The sequence below is a fragment of the Gracilinanus agilis genome, chromosome 2 (genome assembly GCF_016433145.1).
Source record: "Gracilinanus agilis isolate LMUSP501 chromosome 2, AgileGrace, whole genome shotgun sequence".
NCBI lineage: Eukaryota > Metazoa > Chordata > Mammalia > Didelphimorphia > Didelphidae > Gracilinanus > Gracilinanus agilis.
This window is the reverse complement of record NC_058131.1, coordinates 647,961,222-647,979,692: the sequence shown is the minus strand read 5'-3', so window position 1 is coordinate 647,979,692 and position 18,471 is coordinate 647,961,222. Positions and strand designations below refer to the sequence as shown.

At 41.3% G+C, this 18,471-nt stretch overlaps 1 protein-coding gene across 1 annotated transcript in view; it reads left to right on the top strand.

The window, feature by feature from the left end:
• Positions 1 to 14,621: 14,621 nt before the first annotated feature.
• The window catches only part of ARHGAP19 (Rho GTPase activating protein 19), an 80,387-nt gene continuing 76,537 nt past the window's right edge, over positions 14,622 to 18,471 (top strand). The window contains exon 1 of the mRNA XM_044665733.1: positions 14,622 to 14,788. Coding sequence (XP_044521668.1) covers positions 14,622 to 14,788 — 167 coding nt within the window. The remainder of the gene's footprint in view (positions 14,789 to 18,471) is intronic.

Here is an 18,471-nt window from a genome sequence, read left to right as displayed (position 1 = left end):
GGTCACACGGCTGGGAAGTGTCTGAGGCCAGGTTTGAACCTAGGACCTCCCGTCTCTAGGCCTGGCTCTCAATCCACTGAGCTACCCAGCTGCCCCCTTCTATTTCTCCTTTAAAGGCAAATTCATTTTCTCTTTTGGAAGCAAATACACATCTGACAAACCTTTAACCATAGCCTATTTTATTTAGAACAGCAAAGAATCGACAAGGAGCTGGTATCCCAGCCCCTTTAGTATGAGAATAGAGTGGAGACATGGTGATTCCTTCTCATGCTCCTGTCCAGTCAGGAATCAATCTCCCTTGGAGAGGAGTGGGCAAGATTCTAGAGATAGTTATCCCTGCTTACTCTACAGACATTACGGGTGGACCGTATGCATCTTATGTGAGCAGCGTGACCCTTACACTTGAATAAGAACATACATATCACACTTACAAAGTGGAGCTGGAGCTAACATGAAGCTAGAACGGATAAGTGGATGACAGAATTGGTATTCAAAAAAAAACTTCTCAAAAACCTGAACATTGATCTGAAACTAGTAAAATAAAATTGAAGAGGCATAAATGTAAAGTCTCAACATTTAAATCTGAAAATTAAATTTCACAAGCACAAGATGGGAAAAGCATGCCTATTTGTCTGTAAAAGGTCCAGTGATTCCCAAAGTGGGCGCTACCACCCCCTGCTGGGTGCTGCAGTGATCTAGGGAAGCGGTGATGGCCAGGGGTGCATTTATCTTTCCTATTAATTGCTATTAAAATTAAAAAAATTAATTTCCAGGGGCGCTAAGTAATATTTTTTTCTGGAAAGGGGGTGGTAGGCCATAAAAGTTTGGGAACCACTGGAGGTTTCAGAGACCATGATCAGTAATAGTCAACAGGGTGATATGACAACAGGAAGACCTATTTGCAATTTTAAGATGCATTAAAGTGAAGCTCAGTATCTAGAATTAGCGGAGTAATTTCTGCTTCTAGCTTGGCTTGCTGAGACATATTACATCTAGAAGAGTATGTTTAGTTCTAGGCACCATGTTTCAGAAAGTGCATTTATCATCCAGGAGAGGGCAACCAGAATAAGAATGGCTCTAAAAAGCATGCCCAGGGGCAGCTGGGTAGCTCAGTGGATTGGGAGTCAGGCCTAGAGACAGGAGGTCCAAGGTTTAAATCCGGCCTCAGACACTTCCCAGCTGTGTGACCCTAGGCAAGTCACTTGACCCCCATTGCCCATCCTTACCACTCTTCCACCTAGGAGCCAATACACAGAAGTTAAGGGTTTAAAAACGTAAAATAAATAAATAAATAAACAAATAAACAAACAGACAAATAAATAAATAAAGAGCATGCCCACATAAGAATACATGGATGGCCCTAGGAGAATCTTTGGGGGGAGGTGACAGGTAAATTCAGCCATTCAAAGAGCTCTCACATGGAAGAGAGATCAGATTTGTTTTATTTATCCCCAGAGGGCAGAACTAGAAGCAATGAGTGAAAATTATGGAGATGTCAATTTTGGCTCAAGGAAAGGAAGAACTTTTCTGCCATTACAGCTGTCCCAGAATGGAATGGGCCGCTTCAGGGTACAGTGGGTTCCCCTACACTAAAGGTCTTTTAAGCAAAGACCAGATTTTCAGGTAGGGATTGGATTAGGTGCCCTCTAACTCTGTGATCCTGTGATTCTGAGCCTCAGGTTCAAAGTTTGACTTTAGCATTTACTAGCCATATGATCTTGGGTAAATGCCCTCTTTGAAGTTAGCTCAGAGTTTGCTTTTTTCTTTCCTTTCTTGATTGTTTGGGTCAAAATAGATTCTTTTTATTTTAACTTGAATGTTCTGCTCCTTGATAGGAAAAGCCTCAAGTTCATGTTACATGAGGATCAATGGAAAACACTGGGCATGTTTAGCCCAGATAAGAGAAGATTTCACTTTTTTGAGCTGTCTTCAAGTTGTCCTGCGGAAATGGGAATTGACTTTTCTGTTTGGCCTCAGAAGATAGAACTAGAGTCATGGATAAAGCTGCGAAGACATAAATTTAAGATGGGGGCATATGCCCAGGAGAAACTTACTGAAAAGTGCTGTTGTTGCTCAGTCATTTTTAGTCATGTCCAATTCTTTGTGACCCCATTTGGGGTTTTCTTGGCAAAGATACTGGAGTGTTTTGTCATTGCCTTCTCATTTTGCTGGTGAGGAAACTGAGGCAGACATGGTGAAGTGACTTGCCCACAGTTACACAGCTAGTGAGTCTCTGAGGTCAGCTTAAACTCAGGTCATCCTGACTCCAGACCAGACACTCTATCCACTGAGCATATGGCTGCCCCTGCTACATACTGACAAGTAGAATGATCTAATCTAGAAGAAGCTAACTCGAGAGGTAGTGAATTCCCCCTCATCAAAAACTGGACAACTATTCAAGTATATGGTAGAAAAGATTCTTATTTAATTCTATGGAATTAATGAATTAACTTCTCTGAGCCTCAGTTTTATCATCTGTAAAATAGGGTTAATAATATCAATGTTACCTATTCAGATGGTTGCTGAAAGGAAATAGTTTCTCATAGTGTGTGATAATTAGATTAAGCCTACACTGCCCATCTTTAGATTTAATCACCAAAGGTGGGAACACCTTCCAATTTTGGGAGGTCCTAACCCAGGAGCACTAGAGTGAGTGATGAATCAGAATCAATGGACCTTCCCCTACGCTTTCTATGAGATTGTGATTGGACACACAGGCTAGGGGAAGGCACTGGAAGGGATGCATACGTGACCCCTTTAAAAGAGGGAGTTGAGTGAGTGAGGCGGCTTCTGGTTTGGTGAAGGGGACCTGAGGGAGCTTTGCTGGTTTGTGACTGAAACTGTTCCACGTGGTGAGTTTAAAGACTGAATCTTCCTGAACTTCTATTAAGAAACTTCCCTTTATAGACTCTGGAAGTTTGCTCCATTCACCTCTGGACCTCAGGCCCTTTAACCCTTTGCTGAGGGTTAAGATCTACCAGGATTAGTGAGATAGATTCTTATCTCTGTACTTCCTCTCTCTCTTCTTATGTAAATAAATTTCCATAAAAGTCCATTTTGATTTGAGATTATTCTTAATTGAGGATTGATAATGGTTCAATCCTTTGGCTACCATCTTTAATATATTGAACCCATAAAACCCCTTTTTCACCCTTACAAGTGCCATAAAAATGAGATTATAATTGTAATGGTTTCATGTTTGTTCATCTTAAGCTGATAGACTACAGAGCTGGAAAGGACCTTAGAGATCACCTAGTCTCTAAGGAGACTGAAGGAGACACCTAGGAAATTGAAGACAAGAAGATTACACCTTTGGTAAAGAGCAAAACTGAGATTTGAACCTTTGACTCCAAATCCAATGCCCTTTCCAATTCGCTTCACTGTCCTCCCCAACTAGATTGTAAACTTCTCCAAAGCAAGTGTTAGGTCCTCATCACCCTTCTTCTCAGTACCTAAGAGAATTCTTAGATGGATGGGGAATTTTTTTACCCCATTTTGTTGAGATAATTCCCTTGAAAAGAAGACCAAATCAACCAACTGAGATAGAATCAGTAATAAGTCACAGTAGGCAGGAATAAAAGAAAATTCATTTCTCTCAGAGAAGGTGAGCAGTATTAGCTGGTAGTGAGTCAGTGGTGAGTGGTGAGTGGTAGCTTACTAGGTTCCCCCCAATGATGGAGGGCATCTAGGGCAAATGGATTAAAGGACTTCAATTTATATAATAGACTTTTCTGAAACTATGAGGGACAAAGTAAGATTTCTGAGAACATCTGATTCTGCCCTTACATTCAAGGAAACTGGGGAATGCAAACTTTCAATATGTTATTGGGGGGCACAAACTACTCTAGCAGTGAGTACAACATAGATTCCAATTCTGTTTTTTTTAATTTTGAAACTTTTATTTAATTAATTAATTTAGAACATTTTTCCTTGGTTACAGGGTTCATGTTCTATCCCTCCCCTCCCTGAACCCCTCCCATAGCCAATGCATAATTCCACTGAGTTTTACATGTGTCATTGATCAAGACCTATTTCCATATTATTGATATTTGCACTAGGGTGATCATTTAGAGTCTGCATTCCCAATCATATCCCCATTGACCCATATGATTAGGCAGTTCTTTTTCTTCTGTGTTTCCACTCCCACAGTTCTTTCTCTGAATGTGGGTAGCGTTTTTTTCCATAAATCCCTCAGAATTGTCCTGGATCATTGCATTGCTGCTGGTACAGAAGTCTATTACATTTGATTGTACCACAGTGTATCAGTCTCTGTATACAAAGTTCTCCTGGCTCTGCTCCTTTCACTCTGCATCAATTTCTGGAGGTTGTTTCAGTTCACATAGTGGATTCCAATTCTGGAAGAGGAAGCAGGGGAAAGATCTCAAAACATTCATCTCTAATAATGATAATCATAGTTTACGTTTCTCTAAGACTTTATGGTTATAGAGTAGTTTTTTATCATGCGTTTACCAAAGTAATGCTTCATCTGATCTTCACAGCAATCCCAGAAGACAGAGAAGGCAATTGTTATTATCTCCATTTTATAGATGAGGAAATTGAGGGAAGATGGCTTGTCTGTGGTCGTGCCACCTAGTCAGAGCAAGTGGCAGAAAAGATCTAGAATTCAGTTCTCCCAAACTCTTTCCAATATGCCTGGTTGCTTCTATTTTGGTGGGATATTTTGTGGTCTCCTATAAGTGGCAAAGGATTAGGACCCAAGTTGACTGTAGTCCAGTGTCTGTCACTAGAGGTATAACCTGTAACAGATCACTAAATGTCTCTGTTCCTCCATTTCCTTGCCCCCTGGTACCAAAGAGGCTAATACGTGTTCTTCCTGCTGCAGAACATTTTTATGGGGGAACATGAAATAATAGGTATGCGAAGATAGCATTTTATATTTCCTCATAAAAACTATGTTAGAGGGACAACTAGTTGGCTTAGTGGATAGAGTATCAGGCATAGAGGCCTGAGGTCCTAGGCTCAAGTCTGAAACCAGATTTGAACTCAGACTCCAGACCTGGCACTTTATCCATTGTGCTACCTTGTACATTGTGCCCATTGATCCATGGTGGTAAACCTATGGCACATGTACGGGGGTTGGGGGATGGGGAGCTCTCAGAGCCCTCTCTATGGACACACCTGCCTTCATCCCAGCACAGAGTTTGCAAGAGTTTGTACTAGAAAGCCAGAGGTTCACAGGGCTGGGCTGCTCCCCTCCCTGCCTCCACGTGCACCTGAAGACATCACCTGCCCCTCTAAAAGGTTCACCATCATTGCCCTAGACCAGTGGTTCCCAAACTTTTTTGGCCTACTGCCCCCTTTCCAGAAAAAATAATACTTAGCCCCCTGGAAATTAATTTTTTTAAAAGTTTGAATAGCAAGGGGCAGCTGGGTAGCTCAGTGGATTGAGAGTCAGGCCTAGAGACGGGAGGTCCTAGGTTCAAATCTGGCCTCAGACACTTCCCAGCTGTGTGACCCTGGACAAGTCACTTGACCCCCATTGCCCACCCTTACCACTCTTCCACCTAGAAGCCAATACACAGAAGTTAAGGGTTTAAAAAAAAAGTAAAAAAAAATTTTTTTAATAGCAATTAATAGGAAAGATAAATGCACCTGCGGCCATCACCGCTTTCCTGGATCGATGCAGCACCCACCAGGGAGCAGAAGTACCTACTTTGGGAATCATTGCCCTAGATCTTGCTTACTTTAACTTCTGTCCTGGGTCTGCTTTACATCAAGAAAAAAGTAGGTGGGTTCCTGGGACTGAATAGTTTCCCCAAGGCCAAATCCCCATGGCAATGATACCCCTTTGGTTTCTAAGACTGAGGATGTTGATGACACTCTACAGGTAAAGGGGTTGACCAAGGGAATTTCCCAAATCTCTTTGTTGACAGGAAGTAAGGCTTTGGTACATCTAATGGGCATTTCCCCATTAAGAGTGGGAGCATTTCCACTGGTGCCTTGCTAAGAGAAAAGGGGCTAGATTCTGATTGGGCTTCAGGGATTGGGGCTTTCCTGGAGATAATTTTGCTTGGTTAGGATTTGGGGGGAATGAAAATTTATTATTTTTATTAATTTTATTTTTTTAGAAAAATTTTTTCCATGGTTACATGATTCATGTTCTTACTCTCCCCTCCCCCCCAGCCAATGTACATTTCCACTGGTTTCTTTATGTGTCATAGATCAAGACCTATTTCCATATTATTGATAATATGCAAATTAATTTTAATCCTTATTTTATTCCAATAACAAATATACATAAGTTTTCCAAAGTTACATTTTTTATGTTGTCTCCCTTCCCTCCCCTCTCCCAGAGTTGATAAGCAATTCTATTGCATTATATGTATATTATCACTCAAAACATATTTCCATGCTATTCATTTTTATAAGAGAAAAATCTTATTAAACCCAAACCCAAATAAACAAGTGATAAATCACATATTTTCATCTGCATTTCTACTCCAACAGTTCTTTCTCTAGAGGTGGATAGCATTCTTTTTCATGAATCCCTTAGAATTGTCCTGGATCATTGTATTGTTGTTAGTAGCAAAATCTCTCACAGTTAATTGTTCCACAATATTTTAGTTACTGTGTACAATGTTCTCCTGGTTCTGCTTATTTCACTCTGCATCAGTTCATATAAGTCTTTCCAGCTCTTTCTGAAATCATCCTATTCATCATTCCTTACAGCACAATAATATTCCATCACTATCATATACCACAATTTGTTCAGTCATTCCCTAACTGAAGAACATCCCTTTAGTTTCCAGTTCTTTGACACCACAAAAAGAGCAGCTATAAATATTTTTGTACAAAAGAGTCCTTTCCCATTTTAAAAAATCTCTTTGGGATATAGACCTAGTACTGATATTGCTAGAACAAAAGATATGCATTCTTTTAAAGCTTTTTGGGCATAATTCCAAATTGCCCTCCAGAATGGTTGTATCAAACCACAATTCCACCAATAATGCAGTAGTGTTCCAATTTTGCCACATCTTCTCCAACATTTATTATTTGTCTTTACTGTCATATTGGTCAATTTGCTAGGTGTAAGGTGGTATGTCATGGTTGTTTTCGTTTGCATTCCTCTAATCAAGAGGGATTTAGAACATTTTTTTCATATGATTATAGAAAACTGTCTCTTATATCCTTTGACTATTTATCAATTGGAGAATGACTTAGTTTCTTATACATTTGACTTAGTTCTTTATATATTTGAGAAATGAGACCTTTATCACAGAAACTGGTTATAAAATTCCCCCCCCCCCCAGTTTGTTGCTTCCCTTCTAATCTTAGTTGCATTGATTTTGTTTGTACAAAACCTTTTTTATTTAATATAATCAAAATTATTCATTTTACATATTGTAATGTTCTCTGTCTCTTATTTAGTCATAAATTCTTCCCTTCTCCATAGATCTGATAGGTAAACTATTCTACATTTGCCTAATTTACTTATACTATCAGTTTATATTTAAATAATAAAAGCATTTTGACTTTATCTTGGTATAGGGTATGAGATATTGATCGAAACTTAATTTTTACTATTCTGTTTTCCAATTTTCCCAGTAATTTTTGTCAAATAATGAGTTCTTATCCCAAAAGCTGGGATCTTTGGGTTTATCAAACAATAGATTGCTGAGGTCATGTACCCCTAGTCATTGATCTCCCCTTCTATCTCAGCCAGTACCAGATTGTTTTGATGATTACTGCTTTATAGTACAGTTTAAAATCTAATATCACTATCCTTTATGTTCTTTCATTTGTTTCCTTGTTATTCTTGATCTTTTGTTCTTCCAGATAAATTCTGTTACTATTTTTTCTAGTTTTATAAAATAGTTTTTTGGTAGTTTGATAGATATGGCCCTGATTAAGTAAATCAATTTAGGTAGGATTGTCATTTTTATTAATTAGCTCAAATGCAAATTCTTTTTGGAGAAGCTACCTCCCTTTCCATTGGCTTGATAAATCTGTTTGGCCCTTCCCTTCTCTATTTCTCTGTTCAGAGGACAGTCTTGAGTACAGCTGCATGGATACTGGTTCTAGGGCTCCAAGAAGCCTGTGCACAATCTCCCTCATCCTGGAATGGTTATTGACTGCCTGGGGCTGAAGCACAAGAATGACATGCGCTGCTTACTTATGGATAGTTTCCTGAGCATGTCAGAGGATGGGGCAACAAAAGAGGATTTTTTTCAAGCCCAAAGGATGGCACCAGCAGAGGAAGAGTTTGACAGGAGGAAGCAGACAGTTCAGATAAGGACACAGGCAGGCATGGCAGTTTAGTTTGCTCTTATATTAAATTTAATATCCATCAACCTCTCCCTCTCAATAAATGGTGTAATGGAAGTCTGTAGTTCCATATACAAGTCTCTTTTGTTCTTTGATGATTAGAACGGGGTCATGTCTGTCAAGTTCTTAATAAAATTAATTTTAAAAAGAGCCCTTTAGAAGAATCAGATTAATAATAACAACAAGGAGAACAGTAACAATAGCTAGCATTTAAATAAAATTTTAAGGTCTGCAAAGTGCTTTACAAATATTACCTCTTTATCTTTACAGCAACTCTGGGGTGAGGTAAGTACTATATAATTAATCCCATTTTGCAGATGAAGAAGCTGATGCAGACAGAGATAAAATGACTTCCCCTACGGTCATATGGTGAGTACACCTAATGTCCTACAGTTAGTATGTGTCTGAGGCTAAATTTAAATCATGTCTTTCTGACTCTAGATCCAGTAAGCTATCCACTGAATTGTCTGGATGCTTCACAAATGGATACTTGTCCAAATGATCTGAGAGGGGAATTTATGGATTCTATTTTTGGACCTAAAATTTTGTGTTGAGGATAGAGAATTTTTATTTCCTAGGCAGCAAAATACTAGAATTTAGTCTTCTAACCAAGATAGTTCAGTTTCTTGGGGAGTACCAACCAGTCTTGGGAACTTAGGACAGACAGTAACCTGAAGCCATCCACCGACTCCACGAAGATTTCTAGTGGGTTGGACACTCACAAAGGGGAACCAAGGACTGAGTGAAAATGGGTTGTGGGTTAAAAATTAATGGAAAGAGGGGGCAGCTGGGTAGCTCAGTGGATTGAGAGGCAGGCCTAGAGATGGGAGGTCCTAGGTTCAAATCTGGCCTCAGCCACTTCCTAGCTGTGTGACTCTGGGCAAGTCACTTGACCCCCATTGCCTACCCTTACCACTCTTCTGCCTTGGAGCCAATACACGGTATTGGCTCCAAGACAGAAGGTAAGGGTTTAAAAAAAAAAAAAAATTAATGGAAAGAGAACATAAGGCGAGAATAAAGACACGCAGACATAGAAAGTCTTGGCATAAGGTAGTCAGATAGTGAGTAAGCTCTGGTGGTCAAGAGCTTAGATGGTTCAGAGCTTTCATGTTCAGAGTTTTTTTCTCAACTGTCATATAGCTACTTTTATTGGGGTTACAACCATTGGTCTACATCCTATTCGTGTCCACATCAACCCATGTGTTCAAGCAGTTGTTTTTCTTCTCTGTTTCTACTCTTGCAGTTCTTCCTCTGAATGTGGGTAGTGTTCTTTTTCCATATATCCCTCAGAGTTGTCCTGGGTCATTGCATTGCTGCTAGTACAGAAGTCCATTACATTAGATTTTACCACAGTGTATTGGTCTCTGTGTACAATGTTCTTTTGGTTCTGCTCCTTTCACTCTGCATCAATTCCTGGAGGTTGTTCCAGTTCACATGGAATTCCTCCAGTTTATTATTCCTTTCAGCACAATAGTATTCCATCACCACCATATACCACAATTTGTTCAGCCATTCCCCAATTGAAGGGCATGCCCTCATTTTCCAGTTTTTTGCCACCACAAAGAGCTCGGCTATAAATATTTTTGTGCATGTCTTTTTCCCTATGATCTCTTTGGGGGTACAAACCCAGCAATGGTACTTGTCAGATCTCTGGGAAAGGAAAGATTTTAAAACCAAGCAAGAGTTAGAAAAAATTACAAAATGTAAAATAAATAGATTACATTAAATTAAAAAGGTTTTGGACAAACAAAAACAATACAACCAAAATCAGAAGGGAAACAACAAACTGGGAAAAAATCTTTATAACAAAAAACTCTGATAAAGGTCTAATTACTCAAATATACAAGGAGCTAAAATAATTGTACAAAAAATCAAGTGATTCCCCAATCGATAAATGGGCAAGGGCCATAAATAGGCAATTTTCAGATAAAGAAATCAAAACTATCAATAAGCACATGAGAAAGTGTTCTAAATCTCTAATAATTAGAGAAATGCAAATCAAAACAACTCTGAGGTGTCACTTCACACCTAGCAGATTGGCTAAAATGACAACAGGGGAGAGTAATGAATGTTGGAGGGGATGTGGCAAAATTGGGAAATTAATGCACTGCTGGTGGAGTTGTGAACTGATCCAACCATTCTGGATGGCAATTTGGAACCATGCTCAAAGGGCTATAAAAGAATGCCTGCCCTTTGATCCAGCCATACCATTGTTGGGTTTGTACCCCAAAGAGATTATAGATAAACAGACTTGTATGAAAATATTTATAGCTGCGCTTTTTGTGGTGGCAAAAAAATGGAAAATGAAGTTATGCCCTTCAATTGGGGAATGGCTAAACAAATTGTGGTATATGGTGGTGATGGAATACTATTGTGCTGAAAGGAATAATAAACTGGAGGAATTCCATGTGAACTGGAAAGACCTCCAGGAATTGATGCAGAGTGAAAGGAGCAGAGCCAGAAGAAATTGTACATAGAGACTGATACACTACGATAAAATCTAATGTAATGGACTTCTATACCAGCAGCAATGCAATGACCCAAGACAACTCTGAGGGATTTATGGAAAAGAACGCTGCCCACATTCAGAGGAAGAACTGCAGGAGTGGCAACACAGGGGAAGGGCAACACCTTGAAAAGATGAGTTGATATGGACATGATTTGGGATGTAGACTCTAAAGGACCACACCAATGTAACTATCAATAATATGTAAATAGTCTTGATTGATCACACATGTTAAAACCACTGGAAATGGGTGTTGGATATGGGGGGGTTGAAGGGGGGGCAAAGGGGAAATTAAAAACAAGAATCATGTAACCATGGAAAATGTTTCTAAAAAAATAAAATCTTAAAAAAATAAAAAAAGTGATCAATAAACTGTAGATTAAGCTTAAAAAAAAAAAAAGGAAAGACAACTAGGTAGTACTATGAGTAGGATGTCAGGAAAACCTAAGTTCAAATCCTATCTTAAACATTAACTTGCGTGGCTCTGGACAAATTGCCTAACTTCTCTCTGCCTCAATTTCCTCATCTCTAAACTGGAGATAACAATAGTACTCCCTTTCATAGAGTTGGTAAGGGTCAAATGAGATAACATTAACCTTAATGTTCTATATAAATGACAGTCAAATTTTACAAAAATCTCTCTGAAAGGCAAGTGAACTGAGATTAATTGTGATGACCACTCTTGGTTTTGGAGAACAAATGAAGAAATACTTCCTTCCCCTCAATAGAGAAGTGGGGAGTTATAGGTATAGAATGCTGAATATGCTGTCAGATGGAGTTGCTTTGTCAGTCTTTTTTGCAGAACTATTTTCTTTTGCTACAAGGGAAAGTTTTGGGGAGGGAGAGATATACCAGGAAATAAATGTGATGCAAAAAAAGAAAAGCAACTAAGTGGCTTAGTGCTGGGCTGAGTCAGGAAAAGTCATCTTCTTGGGTTCAAATGGGATCTCAGACCCCTGTTAGTTGTAAGTCCCTGGGCAAGTCACTTGCTCCTGTTTGCTTCAGTTTTCACAACTGTAAAATCAGCTGGAGAAGGAAATGGCAAACCATTCAAATATCTTTACCAACAAAATCCCAAATGAGGTCATGAAGAGTTGGAAACCATTCAAGGGACTAACAACAACAAAATGTTTATTAAAACATTAATAAACTGATAAAAAAAAAAGAGTCTAAGGGAAGTGACCAGTACACATAACTAAATTTGTATTTAGTTTGGGAAGAGAAAGGAAAGCTTAATATGAGCTGTTAAAGCAGTTATAGAGCTTCTTGGGATCCAAAGTAAAAAGCATCCCAATTTTTATCAAGATTGCAACTTTAGGTGGTGATATTTTATCCCCTACTTTTCTATTTTGCCATGAATGAGAGGGGGAATAAAATAAGCTGAAGTAAAAATGAGTTAATTAAGCAGGCATTATTAATGGAAAATAAGTCTGACTAGGGAAAGGGAAGCCTTGTGTAGCCTTTAGGTTTAGCCTTCTTGGGGAGGGGTGGGGGTAGCCCTAAGAAATCTGTGATCACCTCACTCTCCTCCTAAGCTAAAAAGGGATGAAACTCTACCTTCTGGGTCCCTCCTAGCTACTGCTCATTCTACTCTTCCCTCCCCACTTTCTTTAATGTCAGGAATCAGAAGATGGTTTAGCTCCTGGACCCAAGAAGTGTCTTAGTGAGACCTAACACTTCTGGTTACATTGAGGTTGGCTAAGTTTAGACTCTTTTAGGTCTAGGAGAAGTGAATGATCCCAGATTGAGGGAAATCCTCTCTTTCCTTTTAGGGAATTGAAAGGGTTATACAATTAATAGTGACTACCTGGTTCCCTAAATGCCCCCAGGAGATCTTTTCCTCATCAAATCAGAATGGAAAATGATGGACAGAGATGTCCAAAGGGGTGTGTTACACTTAACAATGCAGTCATATACAAATACAATAAGATGCTTTGAGAAAAACTTGCCTTGAAATGAGCAAAATATGATTTAATTTTGTTTACATATTTAAAACTCATCAAGACAGTTGATTGAGGTAGGAAGGAAGCTCCCTCTACTCCTTATATCTCCTTAACACTTCAAGGGTCCTTCTGGGGAGAATAGATTGAAGAAGGGGAGAGAGTTGGGGCCTATTATTTATTGTAATATCTCTATAAATCTACTTCTTTTCCCCGGTGACACTGACACCACCCTGGTACAAGCCCCCATTACCTCATGTCTATACTATTGCAATAACCTTCTGGTTAGTCTCCCTGCCTTCTCTCTTCCCACTCTAATCCATCTTCCACTCAGCAGTATAAATGCTCTTCCTAAAACAAAGGTCTGACCATGTTACAACCTTCCACCCCACATTCAATAAATTCCAGGAGTTCTTTATTGTCTCTAGGATCAAATGTGAAATCCTCTGTTTGGTTTTTAAAGCCATTCATAATAACCTGGCCCGTTCCTGCCTTTCCAGCCTTCTTACAACTTTCTCCCCTCCACGTACCCTGTGATCTAGTGACTCAGACCTCCTTGCTATTTCTCATACAAGATAGATACTCCCATCATCCAGCTCCCTATATTGTCACTTGCTGTCTCCCATGCCCAAAACTCTCTCCTTTCTCATCTCCATCTCCTTACTTCCTTGGTTTTCCTTTCCCAGCATAAAATCCCACCTTCTGCTCAAGAAGCCTTTCCCCACCTCAATGCTTTTCCTCTGAGATAACTTCCAATTTATTCTATATTTGTCCTATCTTTACATTAATTGTTTGCACCTTAGCTTTCTAGTTAGAGTGTAAGCTCCATACTTTTTGTTTTTCTTTGTATTCTCAACACCCAAAGAGTGCCTGGCATATAGCAGGTGTGTAATAAATGCTTGTAGACTTAATGCTGAAAGCATGGATTCCCAGAATATGATTTTGGATTCAGTACATGTCACTGAGCCTCATTAATTTTTATGCCTTAGAATCTATGAGTTCTAAAGCAGAAGAGAGGTAAGGACTAGGCAATGGGAGTTAAAGAACTTGTCCAGGGTCACACAGCTAGTAAGTGTCTGAAGTCAAATTTGAACAGAGGACCTCCCTTGTCCAGGCTTGGCTTTCTATACACTGAGGCAATTAGTTGTCCCCGTTCAATTTTTCTAAAGGGTCCTGTGAAGAAGAAAGCCATCTTGATTGAGATTAAGCTTGTTCTCTTGACTAGCCTGTAGGCTCCTTTAATACAGTGGAAACTCAATATCCTTGTGGGCACCTCTCCTTAACTCTAATTGTGCTCTGCACACAGTAGGTGCTTAGCAAAGGTTTTGAATTTCCTTTGAGCATTTTGCCTGGATCCTTACTTAGCCCCTTTCATTCCTTACCTTGCTTCTTTTCTGAGGATTTTCAGCAAGCTTTTATGAAGCACCTACTATGGCACCCAGCTAGTGCTGATACAAAGACGAACAGCAACAACAAAACCACCAAAACGTTAAAGATCCCTTTGGAAAATAATTTTATACGTATCTTTCTCCCCCAGTACCTTTTTAGAATGTAACTCTTTGGGGGCTGGGACTGTGCGGTCTTTTTCCTTGCCTCCCCAGAGTCGTGCACATAGTAGGTGCTTTACCCTAATATATATATATATATATGTTGCAATGCCAAAAAGCCAGAGGGATGCATTCATGAGGATATTCGGTGGAACAAAAGGAATGGGAGGAGACTGGAAACCCTGCTGGATGCAGTTAGGGGAGCTCGAGGAAAAATTTTCCATGTTCGCGGGCATTTCCGGCTTCAGTTTCAAGGCAGGGGCCCTGAAGGGTTAACCATTCAGACAGCCTTAACCCCATGCTCCTCTTGAGCGCGGGGTGGGTGGTTATTTGAAAAGACCAATGGAAAGGGCATTAAAAGAGAAGCCCAGACCCAGCCAATCCCCTGCAGGAGGCTCGAAACTCTCAGCCAATCAGAAGGTGCGGGAGGAGAGGTTAAGGATAATTACAAAGATGGCGACAGAGTCGAATAGTGACGGGGAGGTGCAATATCAGGGACAGAAGAGGCGGTGAGTGAGATTCTTGAGCCCATTCCCCCCGGAGCCCGGGTCGTGGGCTGAACGCCGCTGCTGCTCTAGAACCTGGTGCCGAAAGAGAGTTTTCTTTCTCCCTCAGGCCGGAATCTGCAAGGGCGGTGCGTCCGTAGTAACGCCGGCTCACCGGAGCGATGGGTGGGGAACCGGTGGGTCACGTGACCTCGACCGAGCTCGTGCAGAGCTGCGCCGTTCTCCCCGTTGGGCGCGCGCCCTGCTCTCTGCGCACGCGCTCTTTGCCTAGTGCTGCTTCTACTTCTCCGAGCTCCTGTTCTGGGTCTTCTTGCTGGAGATTGTCTCACAAGGCTCTGTTCTATGTGTTCTTTTATCTTTTCTCATCTGCAGCTGTTTCCCTTGGGGATCTCATTACGTCTTAGGGATGCTATTTTCATATCTATGAAGGTGATTCTCAGATGACTAGATCCAGACCCAACTCCCCCCCTCCCCCCATCCTGCCTATGTTACCCACCTATATATATGTGCACATGCACACATATACATACATTTATACATATTTAGTTGTAGCTATAGAGGTGTCCCTTCCACGTCCGGGGCTTATGGCGTGGTGCTTTCGTGATCTGGAAAATCCAAAATCAGAGGGTCCTAGGGAGCCTTCGGGGTTTATTGAGGAGGGAGGAGTCAGGATCAGACCCGTCAGAGACACTTGGGACTGAGAGAGAGCGCCTGCGCTGTTGTGAGTCTGGGGGGAGTGGGGGCATTGCACCAGGGTGATGGCTGCCTTAGAGCAGACGTTAGGAAGGTAAGTAGACTGGACTTGGCTAATGATTGAATCTGGGGAGAGGTGAGAGTGAGGAATAGACACTGCAGATATTAACAACCTTGGGAGGTAAGTGCCATTACAACGCCCATTTCATAGTTCAGGAAACTGAAGCAGACAGATTTTACCGTATCTGAGGCTGGATTTGATTTCAGGTTTTCCTGACTCGAGACTCAGGGTTCTACCCACCGGTCCACCCAGTTGTTTCAGGAGAGGAAAAGAAGCAGAAGCCTCCATTGTAGTAATTTAATCAGGAAAAGGCAGGGCAGTACAAGGTGGCAGTGGCTCTCTGTCCTGGCTCCTTCCTTCCTCTCTAATTGGGCCCCACTTTGCTCCAGTCTCTCTGCGTTTTCCCTGACTGTCCCTTGGGTCTCCCCTGCCTCCTCCTGGCTCCCGGCCATCGTGTAAGGCCCAGCTTGGGGCTGAGTGGCCTCCTGGCAGACATCTACACCACATATTCCCTTGGGATCTGTTGGCTGCATAGGGTGTCCCCTGTTAGAAGGCCACTTTCTTGGGCCAGGGTTATGGGACTTTTGGTTTTATGGTTGTTTGTCCGGCCTTGGTGTCCCCAGCCTTTAGCCTGAGGCCTGCACGTGGTCCTAAGTGCTCGGGAAAGACTTGTTGACAGATTGTCGCAGTGTGGGCTTGTGATGGAGCCTCTGACAGGCACTATTTAAAATCAAAATATATTTTTTTAGATCTGGAACCTCACCGTTTGCTCCATTTTACTAATGAGAAAAATGAAAGTTCAGAGACCAGAGTAGGATCATTGGGTTTGAGAAGTGGAGGAGATCCCTCTGGAGTCCTGTGCTGGACTTGGAGCCTGGAAGATCTGGGTTCTAATGTAGCCTCAGCTGCTTAACTTGTTGTGCAGCCCCGGGTGAGTCATGTAGGCTTTCGTGTGCTCACTTTCCTCATCTGTAAAGTGGGACTAATAGGATCCATGGGAGTAATTACGAAAGATAGATGAGAGAAAATATATTGTGTTTTAAGGCAAACCTTTATTATCACCTTAGATTATTGCGGATCAGTGGAAAGACACAAGAGGGTGAACTTGTACTAAATACAGAACTTAGGGGCAGCCAGAGATGACAGTGGATAGAGCACCAGATGTGGAGTCAGTAAGACCTGGGTTCAAGGCTGGCCTCAGATACTTCCTAGCTGTATGACCCTGGGCAAGTCACTTCATCCTGCTTGTCACCCTTCTGTCTTAGAATGGATACTGAGAAAAAGTAAGGGCTTAAAAAAAAACTAAATAGAGAACTTAAACTAGAGTAAAGCCTGTCATCAGAGAGTACAAGGTGGGCAGGCAGCAGGTTGGCTGGGAAAGGAGTGACATCCAGAGCATTGACTCATGCTTTCCTGATCCTGGAAAGGAAGGAAGGAGGCTGGTGGGTTTAGAGCAGTGATTACCAAAGTGGGTACCACCGCCCCCTGGTGGGTGCTGCAGCGATCCAGGGGGTCGGTGATGGCCACTGGTGCATTTATCTTTCCTATTAATTGCTATTAAAATAAAAAAAAATTAATTTCCAGGGGGCTAAGTAATATTTTTTCTGGGAAGGGGGCAGTAGGCCAAAAAAGTTTGGGAACCACTGGTTTAGAGGGACCCTCTCAGTGAATTTATGGCAACGGAGAAGCAGTGGCAGAGTGTGGTGCGGGGAGCTGCTCTTGGAGCCAGGGAGATGGACATTCACATCCTGGCATTGCCATCCTGTCCATGTAAGCAAGTCCTTTCAGCTCCTGGAGCTTGAGGCAGTTTTCTAAGTGGCATAGAATCTGCTGGGCAGGCCCCCCTCCAGAAACCCTCTGTGCCTGTAGGAATCACTGGCCTGGGCCTGTGCCTGTCTGGGGACCACAAGTACTCCAGTGGGCTCCTCTGAGCTGTTTGGCAGCTGAGGAAATTGAGGCCTCTGAGAGCACATGTGACTTGCCCACTTTAGTGATAGCATCTTGAGAAGGGAACCCAGCAGGTCCTCTGACCCTGGATCCTGTGAACTTTTTGCAGGATGAAGTGACTAGCCTACAGTTACCCAGCTACTTAGGGCAAATGGAGACTAGAAACTAGGTCCTTGACTTAAACCCAGGCTCCAGTTCTCTTGATTTCGTAGTTCTCATATTGCTGAAAGTTCCTTTGGAAAGGGAATGATTTTATTCTTTTGTAGATAGATGCTCAAAGACATGGATTGAAGAATGAGGCAATCCATAATCTTAATTTCTAATCTCTCACTTTGTCCATGTGAAATATCCTTGCTAAGGCAGTTGTATGTGTTCTTTGAATTACATAGTATTTTCTTTTTTATATTAGAATTTTTTTCAAAAAATGAAAATTACCTTCTTCCCTTCCCATTTTCCCTCTTATCCTCTTGAGAAAGAAAGAAAAATAAAATCCCTGTTACAAATGTATAGAATTTTTTTTTAACATTTATTAATAATCATTTTTAACATGGTTACATGTTTCATGCTCCTATTTTCCCCTTCACCCCCCGCACTCTCCCCATCCATGGCTGACGCACTTTTCCACTGGTTTTGTCATGTGTCCTTGATCAAGACCAATTTCCCAATTGTTGGTGGTTGCATTGGTGTGGTAGTTTCGAGTCCACACCCTCAATCATGTCCGCCCCGACCCATGCGTTCAAGCAGTTGCTTTTCTTTTATGTTTCCTCTCCTGCAGTCCTTCCTCTGAATGTGGGTAACATTCTTTACCATAAATCCCTCAGAATTGTCCTGGGTCATTGCATTGCTGCTGGTATAGAAGCCCATTACATTCAATTTTACCACAGTATGTCAGTCTCTGTGTACAATGTTCTTTTGGCTCTGCTCCTTTTGCTCTGCATCAGTTCCCGGAGGTCTCTCCAGTTCGCCTGGAACTCCTCCAGTTTAT